Source organism: Populus euphratica, unplaced genomic scaffold (genome assembly GCF_000495115.2).
Source record: "Populus euphratica unplaced genomic scaffold, PopEup_1.0 scaffold22.1, whole genome shotgun sequence".
In the NCBI taxonomy this organism is placed as follows: domain Eukaryota; kingdom Viridiplantae; phylum Streptophyta; class Magnoliopsida; order Malpighiales; family Salicaceae; genus Populus; species Populus euphratica.
In genome coordinates, this window is record NW_011499863.1 from 1896796 (window position 1) to 1910090 (window position 13295).

The following is a 13295-nucleotide window of genomic DNA, read 5'->3' on the forward strand; positions in this document are numbered from 1 at the left end:
TTTTGGCAAGTTTTTTTCATTTCACTTATCAATCGGTTCTTTTTTATCATTCTGTAGAGACAAAAATCTTGCTCAAAATTGTGTCTGCACAAACGTCATGTGTTCATGTTATCATTAAAAGGCGCAGTAATAAGCAGTTGGAAGTCACAGCAAAACAGAAGTAATTAATGAGACTACAACAGACATCGAATCAAAACGACAACTGACAATGAAGGAAACCTTACATAAAAGCACTCTATAACACAACAAAAAAATCCCAAGAACATGGATGATCAAATTTATCATAAGCTAAATTGAGCAGCAGCAGCGAAGAGAAGAGAAATTTCATGTTGTTCGCACTGTAACTACTAAATACTTAAAATATAAGAGAAAGATATATATATATATATATATATGAGAGGAAATTAAAAAGAAAATTAATAAAAAAAATTCAAATCACTTTTTGGTGTTATCAGGTGGGCGTGTGTATCTGTTTTATATTATAAACATTCAATATTTACGGTGTAAACATTATAAAATTTTGTTTATCAGCATTTATCTAATACTTTTTCTTTAAAATTCGTTGTTGAAGTTGTAATTTATATGATTTATTTTTTAAATTATGAGAGTTCAAATCAGTTTATATAAGTCTTAATTAATTTTTTAAAATTTTAAAATTAATAATTATATAAATTTTTAATAATTTTAAATTTTAAATTTTTATTATAATACATAAACTAAATATTTTTAAAAAATAAAATTAAAAATTTATCAATTAAATTATTCCCCTCAAAGTTTTATTAGTTGAATCTTAGCTGGTTGAGTCATGAGTGCACTCTGCAAAGTGAATTTGTCGAATATATCCTGCACGATCAGCACCCTCCACCACGGGCGGACAGGCTCATTTGCACATTTTGAACAAATCAGCCCCTGATGTATTCACAATTCTCGATCGAGTCTCAAAACAAAGTATTTTATCAAATAAATCCCAAGTGTTCTTAGACATCTCTCAATTTTTTTCTTTTCTCAATCAGTTTTTATTTTATTTTTTTACAACACTGAACTGTTTTATATCATGAGGTATGCAAGTTTGTTAGGAGAATATTAGCAAACTCTGGACCCAGTTGATGCAATGACGATTGCAATGACGATTAAGGTAAATGACTTGCACTGACTGATGGGTGTGGAATTTTCCAGTAAAGTAGCAAATAGTAGAAACGATTATATTTATTGACTGACTTCGTCTTTATAATCCTCACAGTGCCTTGCTATTTATTGTATTGCAGGAACCTGCAAACCCTTATTTGCTTCTGAGATGAGAGATGAATGTTTCAAACAAGAAGTGGAAAAGTTCAGCCAGTGGGGAAAAGCTCTTATCATGATGGGTGTGTGTCTTTCTGGGTGGAAGTGGGATCTGGCTGATATTGCAAAAAGGTAATTTTTTTTTTGGTTCTAAGATGATTAATTAGATCTGCTCTTATACATCAGTAAGGAATAATTTTCCTTTTCGATCCAGGCATGATATAGTCCACTTGACAGTAAATAATTGGTGTTGAATTATATTTTTGATACTGAAAATCTTGTTTGAGCATGTTCAATTGATGATTTGCTTTTGTGTATGCATAGGGATGAATCAAAGTTTATCGAAGATGTGTTGAATAAATTGGATTGCAAAAGCTTTCATGTTTCCAAGCACATGATAGGTGTTGATTCCGGTTTGTTACTAGAAATTACTACGAAAGATGTTTACGTTGTGGGCATATATGGAATGGAAGGAGTGGGCAAGACACCTACAACAGAGTCTGTATTTAACAGACTTTGTTAAATATTACAGGGAAGTTGTTTTTTTTAGAATGTTAAAGAAATCTCAAAACAATGGGAAGTTATGGTTCAATTACATGAATCACTTCTAAAACCAAATATTCTAAGGATCAAAAGAGTTGAAAGAGAAATCAATTTGATCAAAGAACGACTTCGTCGCAAAAAAGTTCTTGTTGTTCTTGATAACATGGGCTAATCCGAACAATTAGATACTTTGGTTGGAGAGCGAAGTTGGTTTGGTCCCAGAAGAAGAGTAATCATTACAACTAAAGATGAACATTTGTTATGAGGCTGGAAAGCTGGATTGACATTCCAGCACAAGATTATGTGAAGCTTTCAAATAGTGTAGTGATTTAGGACTTCCTTTAGCTCTTGAAGTTTTGAGTTCTTGTTTGTTCAAAAGAAGCATCCTTGTATGTTAATGTTTAGTGTTATTAAAAAACTTGGTATTTAGAGAAGACTTAGGTTTTGACATGCTAGATTATGATAAAGCAAAAGCTATAACATGCGGTTACTTTGATTCAGACAGAAAATGTAATCGAGATATTCTATGGCCTTGGTTTCTATTCAGAAATTGATATTAATTGTCTTGTTGATAGTTCTTTTTTAACTATTAACAACTCAAATCAATTAGAGATGCATGATCTGTTGCGAGACATGGGAAGAGAGGTTGTTTGTGAATTGTCACCTAACCGTCCTGGAAAACTTGGCAGAATTTGGCTTCCTAAGGATGTGCAGGGTGTGCTCAACAATCAGACGGTAAGAATTAAATCCGTATGCCTAGTCCGGTCTTGCACACGAACAATTTTCTGTCTCTTATGTCAAATTTTTAGAGTTAACCAAATTTTTTTCTGGATGGATCATCTTCCACACCATTATAGGTGATACTTCTGCTATTTTTGAACTGTTTTCAGTTAACTGAAGTTGTGGCGGGTCTCGCACTAGATGTGCATTTTACATCAAAAAGTCTATCTCTAAGCAGGATGAGATATTTAAATTTACTTCTAATTGATGAAGTAAATCTCACTGGACGATAAATATCTTTCCAAAGAGGTGATATGGCTTTGTTGGCATGAATGCTCTTTGCAATCTTTACCATCCATTTTCAACTGGAGTAGTAGTTCTTGATATACAGTACAGCAACATCAAAGAACTCTGTAATGAAATCAAGGTAAGGCATGTCAATGGAAAGGCTGTCTGTCCAGACAAAAACAACACCTGCATTGTTAGTGATGCCAGAAACAAAATGAGATTCAGGACAGGGAAGGCATCAGAACTATCTGGCCCAATTTGTTGGATGACTGCAGCAATTTAGCAAATACTTTTAAGAAGACTCTTGTTCAGGTTACCTCTCTTTCTCTTTCTGCATGCACGCACGCAGGTTAGTACATTGCATATATGATAAGGTCTGAAATTTAGTTCTACATGAAACAGGCTCTGTGCAAGGGCGATATACCAAGATTGTTTCAGCTATTGTGGAGACGGATCTTCATTATCATTTTATCTTCCAGCAGTTGCAGATGGGGAACTCCAAGCGCTGGTTGTTTGGGTTATTTATGTAGCCAATGCAGCAAATGAAAGATTATTTCGTGATGCATAAGCTTCTGCTGTTGTAAAAAATAATAGCAATGATATTCAATACGTTGAAATGTTGATGTAGCTTCTGTTTCCAGCTGTTTTTAGGTATTTTACATCCCATTTTAAAGCAGTCTGTGGAGGTAAAGGAGAGAGATCTAGTTGAAAGGGTGTGGTTGCCATCAAATACAATGAGAGAGAGAGAGAGAGAGAGAGGAAGGACCAGCCCTGGAACTTTGTTGCCATATCCAGTAGCGGGAGAGACTGCTTGACCACCTCCGTGACACGGAAAGATTTGGCTAATGCCACATTAGGGAGAGGGAAAAGCTCTTTCGTTTTTTGGTGGTCTGCAGCTAATTATACTTCGTTTTATGTCAATAAAGATTTTTTCTTGGCCGGAGGATGTGAAATAACATGGGATGCAGTACCATAGCCATTGTGCCTGCGAAGAACAAAGGGGCTGAAAAATGAAAGAATTTTGTTGGCCAAACATTTTATTTACGGATGAATGAATGGAGGTGGCATTTGTTGTTCCAATTATACATTTTGCAAAACATTCCACATATAATCAGAAAAACAGAGGTAATGACTGGACACTCTACAGACACGAGAGGCTGAGGAGCAGCTTCTCATTCACCTAGAAGGAACTGCCACTGCCTCCTTACAGCCTGACCACTCAATTCTATTCATGTTATAATCAATTATTTCCTATTTCCACATCTTTACAGTATCGAGTATGCTCGGATCACTTCAACAATTGGTGCTCTGCACAACGGGCACTTTCCTCCACCACGGACCAACTCATTTGCACAATTTGAACAAGTGCACATGTGCCCGCACCTGCAATAAGTTTACAAATTGAACAGACTGTTAGTAAACAAACAGCAGCGGGGGAATGAAATCAACAAATCCTAAAATGGTTAGAATGATTTCACAACAAAGAGCTATGATACCTGTACAATAGAGAATCAATATGGCTGTCACAGCAAACACAGCATGTCCCTTTCTTTACATGACCCCATTTAGACCCATCCTCAGATGTCTCAGCACCCGACCCTGCAACATAATGAATCTTTTAAGTTCAGAACCAAAGAGAGTAGATGATCAACAATTCACTGAGAAAAACTGAACGTCAAGTAGCCAACAAAAACCTTTTTCACCAGCTGATCTATTCAGAGCAGCAGAGACTTCCTGTCTGACCGAACGTTGCAATTCAAGCTGCATATCCATGCAGGCTTCCAACATCCTCTGCATGTGGCTCATTCCTTGCTGAAGTCTTGCCATGTCTGATCTCAGATCATTAATCATCTCCCATTCCTGCTCAGTATCAGTATCAGCATCCACATTCAGATAACAGTTGCAGTCACAGAAATAACAGCTTGCAGATTTAGAATGCTACAACTACTGGAAAAATACTACAAAGCTTTTTGGAAAGGAATTACATCCTGTTGAATGTTTTCATGGTATCATATCAGAATGTCATCAAACTATTTTTAGACCGGCCAAAAGGTTTCTGTCAGTATGATGACCAAATTTGGAAACAGCAGGGAAGGGAAACTAATCTGCAAGCCTTTTCAGTTTTCCGATATATGGCGCAATGATTCTGTACCTTGAACTATTAGATCATACAAAATGAAGCCATTTGATTTTCAGAACAAGTCAGGAAGTTGAGTTTTTGTGTGATGCAATCAGACAAAATGTGCCAAGAAATTCAACAAAGAAAACTAAGATTATAAATGTGATCATAAAACAAAATAAATTGTCTCAAGGCCTGTAGAGGAGAAGATGACTCACAAGTTCTGATCGATGCATGCTATGACGAGACCAGCTAGTGCGGTGCAAATCCTGGTGCCATAGTGGCTGAGGTGGAGGCACTGGTGGAGATGGCAAAACCAGTGAAGGTCTGTTTATGGCATCACGTTGACCCTCATTGTGTTCATCTCTCTGCTGCTCCTCATCTCGCTCTGGTGATGAGGGAGTTGGTGTTGGCAAGTTTCTGTGCAAATCCCAGTCAATGGGAGAACGACCTTGCCTTTCCACATATGACTGTATTAAATGGTCTAGGCTTTCACGGAAACCACTTCGAAGAAGATTAGACACACTTCTCCTACAGCAGGAAAAACAAATTTGTTCAATGATCAAAGTTAATTTCAATGACTTTCAACCATAAAAGGCCTTCGGTAAAAAATCAATTACCTGCTCAACAGTTCTCTAAGCTCCATGCTATACACATTATCATCATCGGGAGGGTGAAATCTATTGAATCTTCTCATTGGAACAGAACGGTGAGTTCTTAGAGGATCAGAAGGCCCCTCTGTCCAATTTTGAACAGCTTCCCTAGTGCTGTCCCCCCGCCAAAGTTCCTGGGATTCCTGTGGATGACCTTGTTCACCAAGCACATTTCCAGGTGTTTCCCGGGACCATTCATTGACTGAATTCTCTTGCCAATTTACATCCAGCGGGTCCGCGTTGCTACCTCTCCATTCATCTAACTGACTGTAGTTTGACTGTCGCCAGTTTCCTCTCTCATCATCGGCAACTTGTTCCTGCCAACCTTCTCCTTGATTAGCAGTTTCTTCCCAATTCATGTTGCCAGCAGCAGGGTTGCTCTCTGAGCTGTTTGTTTGATTAGGCAAATGACGCATGTCACTTTCTTGACTCCTAGGTTGTGATTGATCATTCTCATCATGTTGGATGTCCTGAGAAGTGTTTGTTTGAGTCTGATCATTTCTAGTATCATTTATGTTATTATTAGGGGTGGTATCAGAATGGCTGCTTACCTGACCACGAACAATATTTTCCAACCTGGAGCGGAACCCTTCCCTGAAAGAGAAAAGTCATTTGCCATTAGGGTGTCAATTGAAAATCATTTTTTTTTTCATTGTTCAAAAACTGCAATAGCAGCAGCAGACATTAATCAAGCTCAAATAAGCAATATATGGTAATAAGATCAAATTTTTAAGAGGACACAGCATTGCTACACAGCAAGAATCCAATGTTCTTTAACCAGAAAAGATAGTCAAATTTCAGAAGGGGGACAGAGGAAGGAGGAAAAAAATGTTGGTTTCTTCTTTCCAGGCAAGATGATATGGTGTGTTTTCAAAATTATAGACTTTTCAGGATCAGGTTTGAGTCATCTTTCAGATAATGGTGAGAAAAAGGTAGCAATGAGTCATCTTTTATCAGATAATGCTGTGAGGGGTGAAAATTTTGCATCAGTTGCTAAGCGGTATATCCTTAAAACTGTTAATTTTGTTATAGTGGTTTTGAAAGTGATACAAACTGATATCTTCATCTTAAGCAATTTATGATAAAATATCAGCAGCACATGTGCACAATTAGATTATGTTCAACCTTAGAGCTGCAACCTCCACCCTCCTTAACACATGGTACATATTTTGGTTAGGTTAACAATACAAATCAAACTTAAGATGTATTCACAGCAAAATAGATCCATCACTGCCTCCAAATGCATTTTGGATTTTGCTTTCAATTATTCCTGATCACCTCCAAACACCCAAACTCAAAAGTCAGTAATGCATTTATGTGTATAAATCCACTGATATATCTCATCTTACTGTTGATATCACCAATATAAATGTGAAAATGTGCCATTTAATGCCCCAAGCAAAACTGGCACTACAATCTAGTTGCTAAACTAAGAAAATTTTCACACTAAATGCAATGAGCCCTAGGTTACAAAATCATTTTTTCCCACCATCACATGCATGTGCACAAACAAACAATGAATTTGCCAAACCACCAAATACAAATACCATCCTCTCATCTATGATTAGAAAAACTAGAAATTTTTTGTTGAATAAATTGAATTTGGCAGCATTATAATTCCCATTCTAACACATGAATTTCCTTATCTAGTCAACAATCAACAGTCGAATAATTGATGGATTACATACAAAAAGACAAATGACAGAACTGCTCAGGAGAACAAGAAATATTTCAATGGCAAATTTTTCTGAATCACTCTTGTGAATGAAAGTTGTATTCCATGTGTTTCCTTGATAGGATGATCCTAATATATTTCTAAACACAATTTGTATCCTCAATCAAATCATCCTAAACAACATGCTGCTTAGAAGGCAGATAAGGTAAATAGTATCCTAGAAAGCACAATTTGTGTTTGTACAATAAGATGAACATTATCAATAGTATTCTAAGGATTTACACAGGAATTGAAAAACAAAATGCATACCTTAAGCCAGAAACAGTGTGTCGCTGCCTTAATTGAACTAGTTCCCCAGCAGCTATGGAAGGCGGTCTCTCCTCTTCAACCGGTCTTTCATTTCGCAAGAATCTACCTCTTAGTAATGACTGGAAAATGTTTAAGCATGAGCAATCACAGTAAATGAACTAGAAGAGAGAATTTCAAATCACCATAAAAAAAGTACATTTTCAGAATGTTTTTATGATTTGCTTATTAAGGTTCCCCTTAAACAATTTATTTTAACTGAATTTAATTTAGATCAAGCGTGGCAGCTGTTAGCCTTGAGGAGGGATATATAGAAATCCCTGTATGTTTAATTAATCATGAAGTTAACATAACCTTACTTTCTAATATCTTTACATAGATCATTGAAAGAAAGAAATATATAGTAGCATAGCAAAACGCTGAACTTATAAACAATGAAATTATTTTAAAACAAGAAGCATTGCAACTTATACTGATCGTATTGCTGAATATACACAGAACAACAAGTTAGGTTAAATTACTAATAAATGCTACCAAATAAAAAAAAATCATTTACAACAAAGAACAGACCTGAATGCGGTTGCGGTGAGCAAAATCCGAGACAGCCCGATGCTCCAATAATCCCTCAAGCTCCCTCTGTCTTTCTCTCTCGATCCTGACAAGCAAGTCAAGAATTGCTTGTCTTCCACGCAACCTCAGCATGTCCCTGCGAATATGCTCTGTTTGCCCTTCATCATGATCAGCAACCAACCCATCACGTGCTCTGTCAACTTGTGCATTATGACCAGCAGCTTGATCTTCCCTTCGACTCACTCGAGCTCCTCGCTGCTGACTTGCCATCTGCACCCACTCCCTGACAATTCTAACCCTTTCCCTCTCTGTTTCACCAAGCCATTCTGCTCTAGGACTGCCATTCCTTTGGGATAGATTAGATGCATGATCACTAATGCCAGTCTCCATCCATCCCCGAGCAATCTGTCTCACACTCCTCTCAACTTCTCCAATATCAGGAGATTGCTCCCTGCTAGACTCATTATCCCCATGCTCATTCCGTGACCTCGTATGCTCATGTGACCAAGGTCCATAGTCATTTTCACTCTCACTTGCATCCACCAAACTTCCCTGATTCTCACTCCCGCGACTCTCTGATACATTTGAAACTGACATGTTTATATTAGAATCAGCATTCCTTCGCTGCCTCAACCTCTCCCTTCTATTCAACAAATGCTCATCCTCCAACTCCCGCCACATTTGCAAAATCGCAGATGCCTGAGTGCTCGGCCTTTCCGCTGCCCCCTGCCTTCTTGCAGTAGGCAACTGCGATTCCCTCAGAAACGAGGAATCAAGCATGGAAACAGTGTGCAAACCCGCAAGTGCCATCAACTCCGACTCACGATTACTCCTCTCCATAGTAGTTATCATCTCTTGTGCCTGGCGAGCAGCCCACCTACTCAAAATTCTAGAGTGGCGCCTTCTTGCAGCTGATGACTCAGCCAAATCATCACCCTCGAGATCAGACCTCCGTCTCCTGCGCACAAGCTGATCACCTTCATCATCCTCATCATCCACGTTACGATTAGAACTACACGAAGCAAATGGCATACAACCATCCAAATGCCCACGCATCAATTCCTCCAACCCCCTCTCAAATTCCGTGCGAGCATCATCTGTTGATTCAGGTTTTTGTTGTAAGAAATCAGTCATCCTCACACAATCCCTCCACCTACCCCGACACCTCACAACCTCCACTCTCAAAATTCACACCCCCCTTTTAAAAAAAATAACCCTTCTTTAAATCCACTAATTACACATAATCCCTTCATTACACAATCCTAAAGCTTATTAAAAAATAACATCAAACGCTAAAAATCCAAATGCAAACCCTAAATTCTGTCCCAAATTCAAACCAAATATAAATAAAATCTATTGCCTAAGTTGAATTCTGATTGTCCCAAATCGATACCACCTGATAACATTTAAAATGTCAAAAAAAAAACTTTTAAGCAGAAAAAAAGAAGAAGAAGAAAATTAACCAAATTGAGAAAATTAAGGATTAATATTTTTGACAAAAAAACATACCTGGTAAGCTATGTCTATAACGTTGTTTTTTCTTAATGTCTTACGTTTGGGTTTTGCTTTGTGGATGTCAGGGAGAAACCAAAACAAAAACAAAACAAAAAATGATATTTTTAAAAGGAAAAGGAAATGTGAAGTGTAAAGAGAGAATTGTTGAAGAAGAGAAGGGAAGAGAGAGATCGCAGGAGGGAATTATATCAGAATTTATAATTAGTGTCCATAGAGATTTTTTAGAGAGAGAAAAGAAATTAAGAGTGTTTTAGAGGGAGAAAGCTTGAAGAGAGAGAGAGAGAGAGATTTTATTTGTTTTTTATTTTCTTTGTTTTGTTTTGTTTTGTTTTTTATTTTTTTTTCACTCGGGAAAGGACCGCGGATCCAAAGGGAGCGGCGGGCTTACGATGATTGACACGTGGGAGATTATGGCTTTTTAATTTTGAGCTGTTTTTTATTCTTATTTTATTTGTCAATTGCCTAATGCCACGTCATAAAATTGGGAAGGGTCTGCACGAGCAACATCTGGCTTTTTTCCCTGATCTAACAGTAAAACGTTGGATGTTAAAAAAGAAAAGGAAATTGTTGAATTAATTTTTTTTTTAAAAAAAATAAAGGCTTCATCTACGTTTAAATTTTTTTTAAAAAAAAAAGAGAAAAATAAGATTAACTTGCATTCCAAGTTTTTGCGTGAGTCTATGGTATTTAAAAAAAAAAATACTTTAAGACAAATAAACTATCTTTGATAAAATCAACTCAAGAATTTTTTAATTTAGCTTGTTACTAGTTTTTAAAAATAATAATTTAAGATTAATTTAGTATTATAATACCAGCTCAATTAAAATTTAATTTAATTTTTTAAAGTTAAATATTTCAAAACAAAACATGTTAGCCTGAGATAATTTGTTCAATTTATATAACTCAGGGTTTTAAACTTTGTAAAAACTTATTTGTTGATGTTTTAGGTCAGTTTATTAACTAGTTATTATCAATGTTATTAAGTATAATGAGTATTATAAAGAAATTTATTTGAATACATTAGATCAACCACCATCGCCAACAACTATTCAACACCTAACAAAAATTAAATGCTACAAAGTTAATTTATGTAGCATAGATGAAGTTGTTTAGCAGAAAGATTACAAGATTGATTAGAAAATTGAAGATTAATTTTAAATTAATACTAAAACAAACAGATTGATCAGCAAAATGAGAGCAAGATCTAACAAAGACTGTTGTGATGATGATTGGTTTGTCAGTCAAGGAGTACTCTTTTTCTTTCTAAATGGTATATAGACAATTAACTGTCAATTTAAGGGAAAATATGATCTTGGTACTGCCCAGTGTCCAGGCAGCAGGTATATTGCTAGCCTGTCACTTTTCGGGATTTTAAGACAGCCTAGGACCGCGGCTTGCAGATGGGATTGTATTAATTTGATTTCAAGGTTAAAATTGTGTAATTACAGCGAGGCTTTGTTTGTTTTCAGTAGCTGCCTTCTATTCCATTTATAGATTTAAAAATATATTTTACTTAATAACATATTAATTATAATTCTGAATGAATTTTATCAAAAACATTCTCTTGAAATATTAGTTAAGAAAAATATATAATTTATATCTTTTCCTAAATTAAATTATTTTTTTAAATCAAGGTTTTGAGAAGCTAGTGAATTAATTAGAGGATGGATGGTTTTTTAACTGGATTAGATGGACGATGTATATATATATATAATCACAAGAAATCTGGCTAAAAAATACTATGTATCAATCTGCCAGATCCAATAAAAGAAAATCTCCTTGCCCAAGTTTGGTGCCATGTCATTCTAGCTATAACTTGTTATTTTATTTGAAAATCTGGCAATGCACTGCTTAAAATATTACCCAAGTCAACAATTATGTATGCTTGTGTGCTCTTTAATTGGATGGTCAAGTTATTGTTTATTAATTATATTCCAAGTCAACAATTATAAATGTTTGTGTGATCTTTAGATGGTCAAGTTATTGTTTATTAATTATATATAAATATAAAAAACAAGAAGCCAACATTTCTTACGTAAGTGGAGTTGATAGAGCACGTGTTTTTTTATTTTGTTTTTTGTTAATATTTAGAAAGAGGAGAATTCACTAAAAATGAAGAAAAGAAGATTAATATAATGGAATTATCTGTGCCCTGGCCTAAGATCATGGTATGACCCAAAACATAAATCCGATTAAAAAATCAAGATACATTAACTCTGTTACTGTTATTATTATTATTATTTTCACAGATCTTAGCGTCAACTCTCATCATGAAAGGTACAAGAAGCATAATAATTAAATTCAAAATGGGGAAAATAATGAAAATGGCAGGAGCGCAGAAAGGTGAGGGGCTAAAGGTGTAGACTGAAGCCCACTCGAGGGAATATGGAGTTTACTTGAGGGAGTCCTAAAGGTAGAAAGCAAAAGCTTTGGAATATTTCTCCTCTTCAGGCGAAGAAGGGAGGAAGGAGCATATGGTAGCTTGAGATGCCAAGAGGGAAATCAGGCCCTTGTCTTACTCTTTGTGATCAAAATTGGGTGTTGGTGTTGGGTGATGAGCATCATTCTTGTACGTTGGTCTGCCTTTTTCAATGACGTTGATGTTGCAAATGCATGTATATTTTTTTCATGCCATATAAAAAAATTAGGTCAAATCTTGATTGGGGTGCTGCACCATACTTGAAGCTATAGAAAAGATCTCCATTTTTAGCATGCCTCAAGCATTGAGGATTCTATGATCTACTCGTGCTCATTAAACTAACTTGACCTATACTAATACTCGAGAAATAGTATAGTTTGTGGGGTTAATTTGAATTGATTTAAAAAAAATTAGTAAAGTTAAAATAATATTATTAATATATTAATAAATTTTTTAATTAGGTCATGTGTCAACATGGTTTTTTATCCGGTTATTAGAGGTAATTTTCTTTATTTTTTTATAAAATTTATATCAATTTAAATCTTTGATGAACTCATTAAGCGGACCCAATTTTTTTTAACAATGGATCTACTTTCAGCTTTAATATATTAAGGCAAAAGAAGCACTAAATTCTTTTCAACTACCGTGCACCTTTTTTTTTTCAGTTTACTTGCTCGAATTTTGAATTAATTATGAAATTAAGGTTGTCTAAGATTTATTAAACCTTTCAATCAATAAAAAAATGATGCCATTAACAAATTATTGAATGGTTTTATGCTTTTTTTTCAAAATTTTAAAAATCAAAGCAAACACCTTTTTAAGAAAGGACCCAAAAAATCTTGTTTAGGGATTTTTTTTTGCTGTTTGCCTGATTTTAGAATTGTATTATCTTTATTTTGATATGCACAATAGAACAAATATATATATACTTTGTCAATAAAATACTCTTTCAAGAGCTTCTCCTTTTTTTTCTATTAGATCTTAAGGGGGCGTAGTCGAGATCCGTCGAGTCAATCTAGCTATTTCTTTTCCTTCTTATTTGCCGAGTGAGAATTATTCATCCATGTGATGTGATTAAATAAACTTTTATTTCCCATAATAATTCATACTTTTGAAATAGAAACCATTGTCTATAGAAATTAATAATAATTAAATCCACCTTTTCCTCCTTTTGTTCATGTCATGACATCGAAAGTGACCAACCCT

The 13295-nt window shown here is 35.3% G+C and overlaps 1 protein-coding gene and 1 long non-coding RNA gene across 7 annotated transcripts; one reads left to right on the forward strand and one right to left on the reverse strand.

The window, feature by feature from the left end:
- Positions 1-1026: 1026 nt before the first annotated feature.
- On the forward strand, positions 1027-7049 carry LOC105125524 (uncharacterized). Of its 4 annotated transcripts, none has more exons than XR_842260.1 (4): positions 1027-1135; positions 1266-2559; positions 2715-3144; positions 3235-3567. It is a non-coding gene; the product is annotated as an uncharacterized LOC105125524 (long non-coding RNA). The 4 variants fall into 4 exon arrangements; XR_842259.1 differs by lacking the exon at positions 1027-1135 and adding an exon at positions 7039-7049 and having other exon boundaries at positions 1184-2559; positions 3235-3475; XR_842258.1 differs by lacking the exon at positions 1027-1135 and having other exon boundaries at positions 1184-1413; positions 1606-2559.
- LOC105125523 (uncharacterized) lies at positions 4072-9954 on the reverse strand. Of its 3 annotated transcripts, XM_011026009.1 has the most exons (9): positions 9665-9954; positions 8156-9551; positions 7589-7707; positions 6156-6198; positions 5572-6074; positions 5170-5482; positions 4527-4692; positions 4329-4431; positions 4072-4215 (listed from the first exon to the last, which is right to left on the reverse strand). In XM_011026009.1, the coding sequence occupies exons 2-9, from the start codon at positions 9287-9289 to the stop codon at positions 4098-4100; spliced, it is 2499 nt and encodes an 832-aa protein (XP_011024311.1). In that variant the 5' UTR covers positions 9290-9551; positions 9665-9954; the 3' UTR covers positions 4072-4097. The 3 variants fall into 3 exon arrangements, with proteins under 3 accessions (XP_011024311.1, XP_011024310.1, XP_011024309.1); XM_011026008.1 differs by having other exon boundaries at positions 5572-6198; positions 8156-9252; XM_011026007.1 differs by having other exon boundaries at positions 5572-6198.
- Between the last annotated feature and the right edge of the window lie 3341 nt (positions 9955-13295).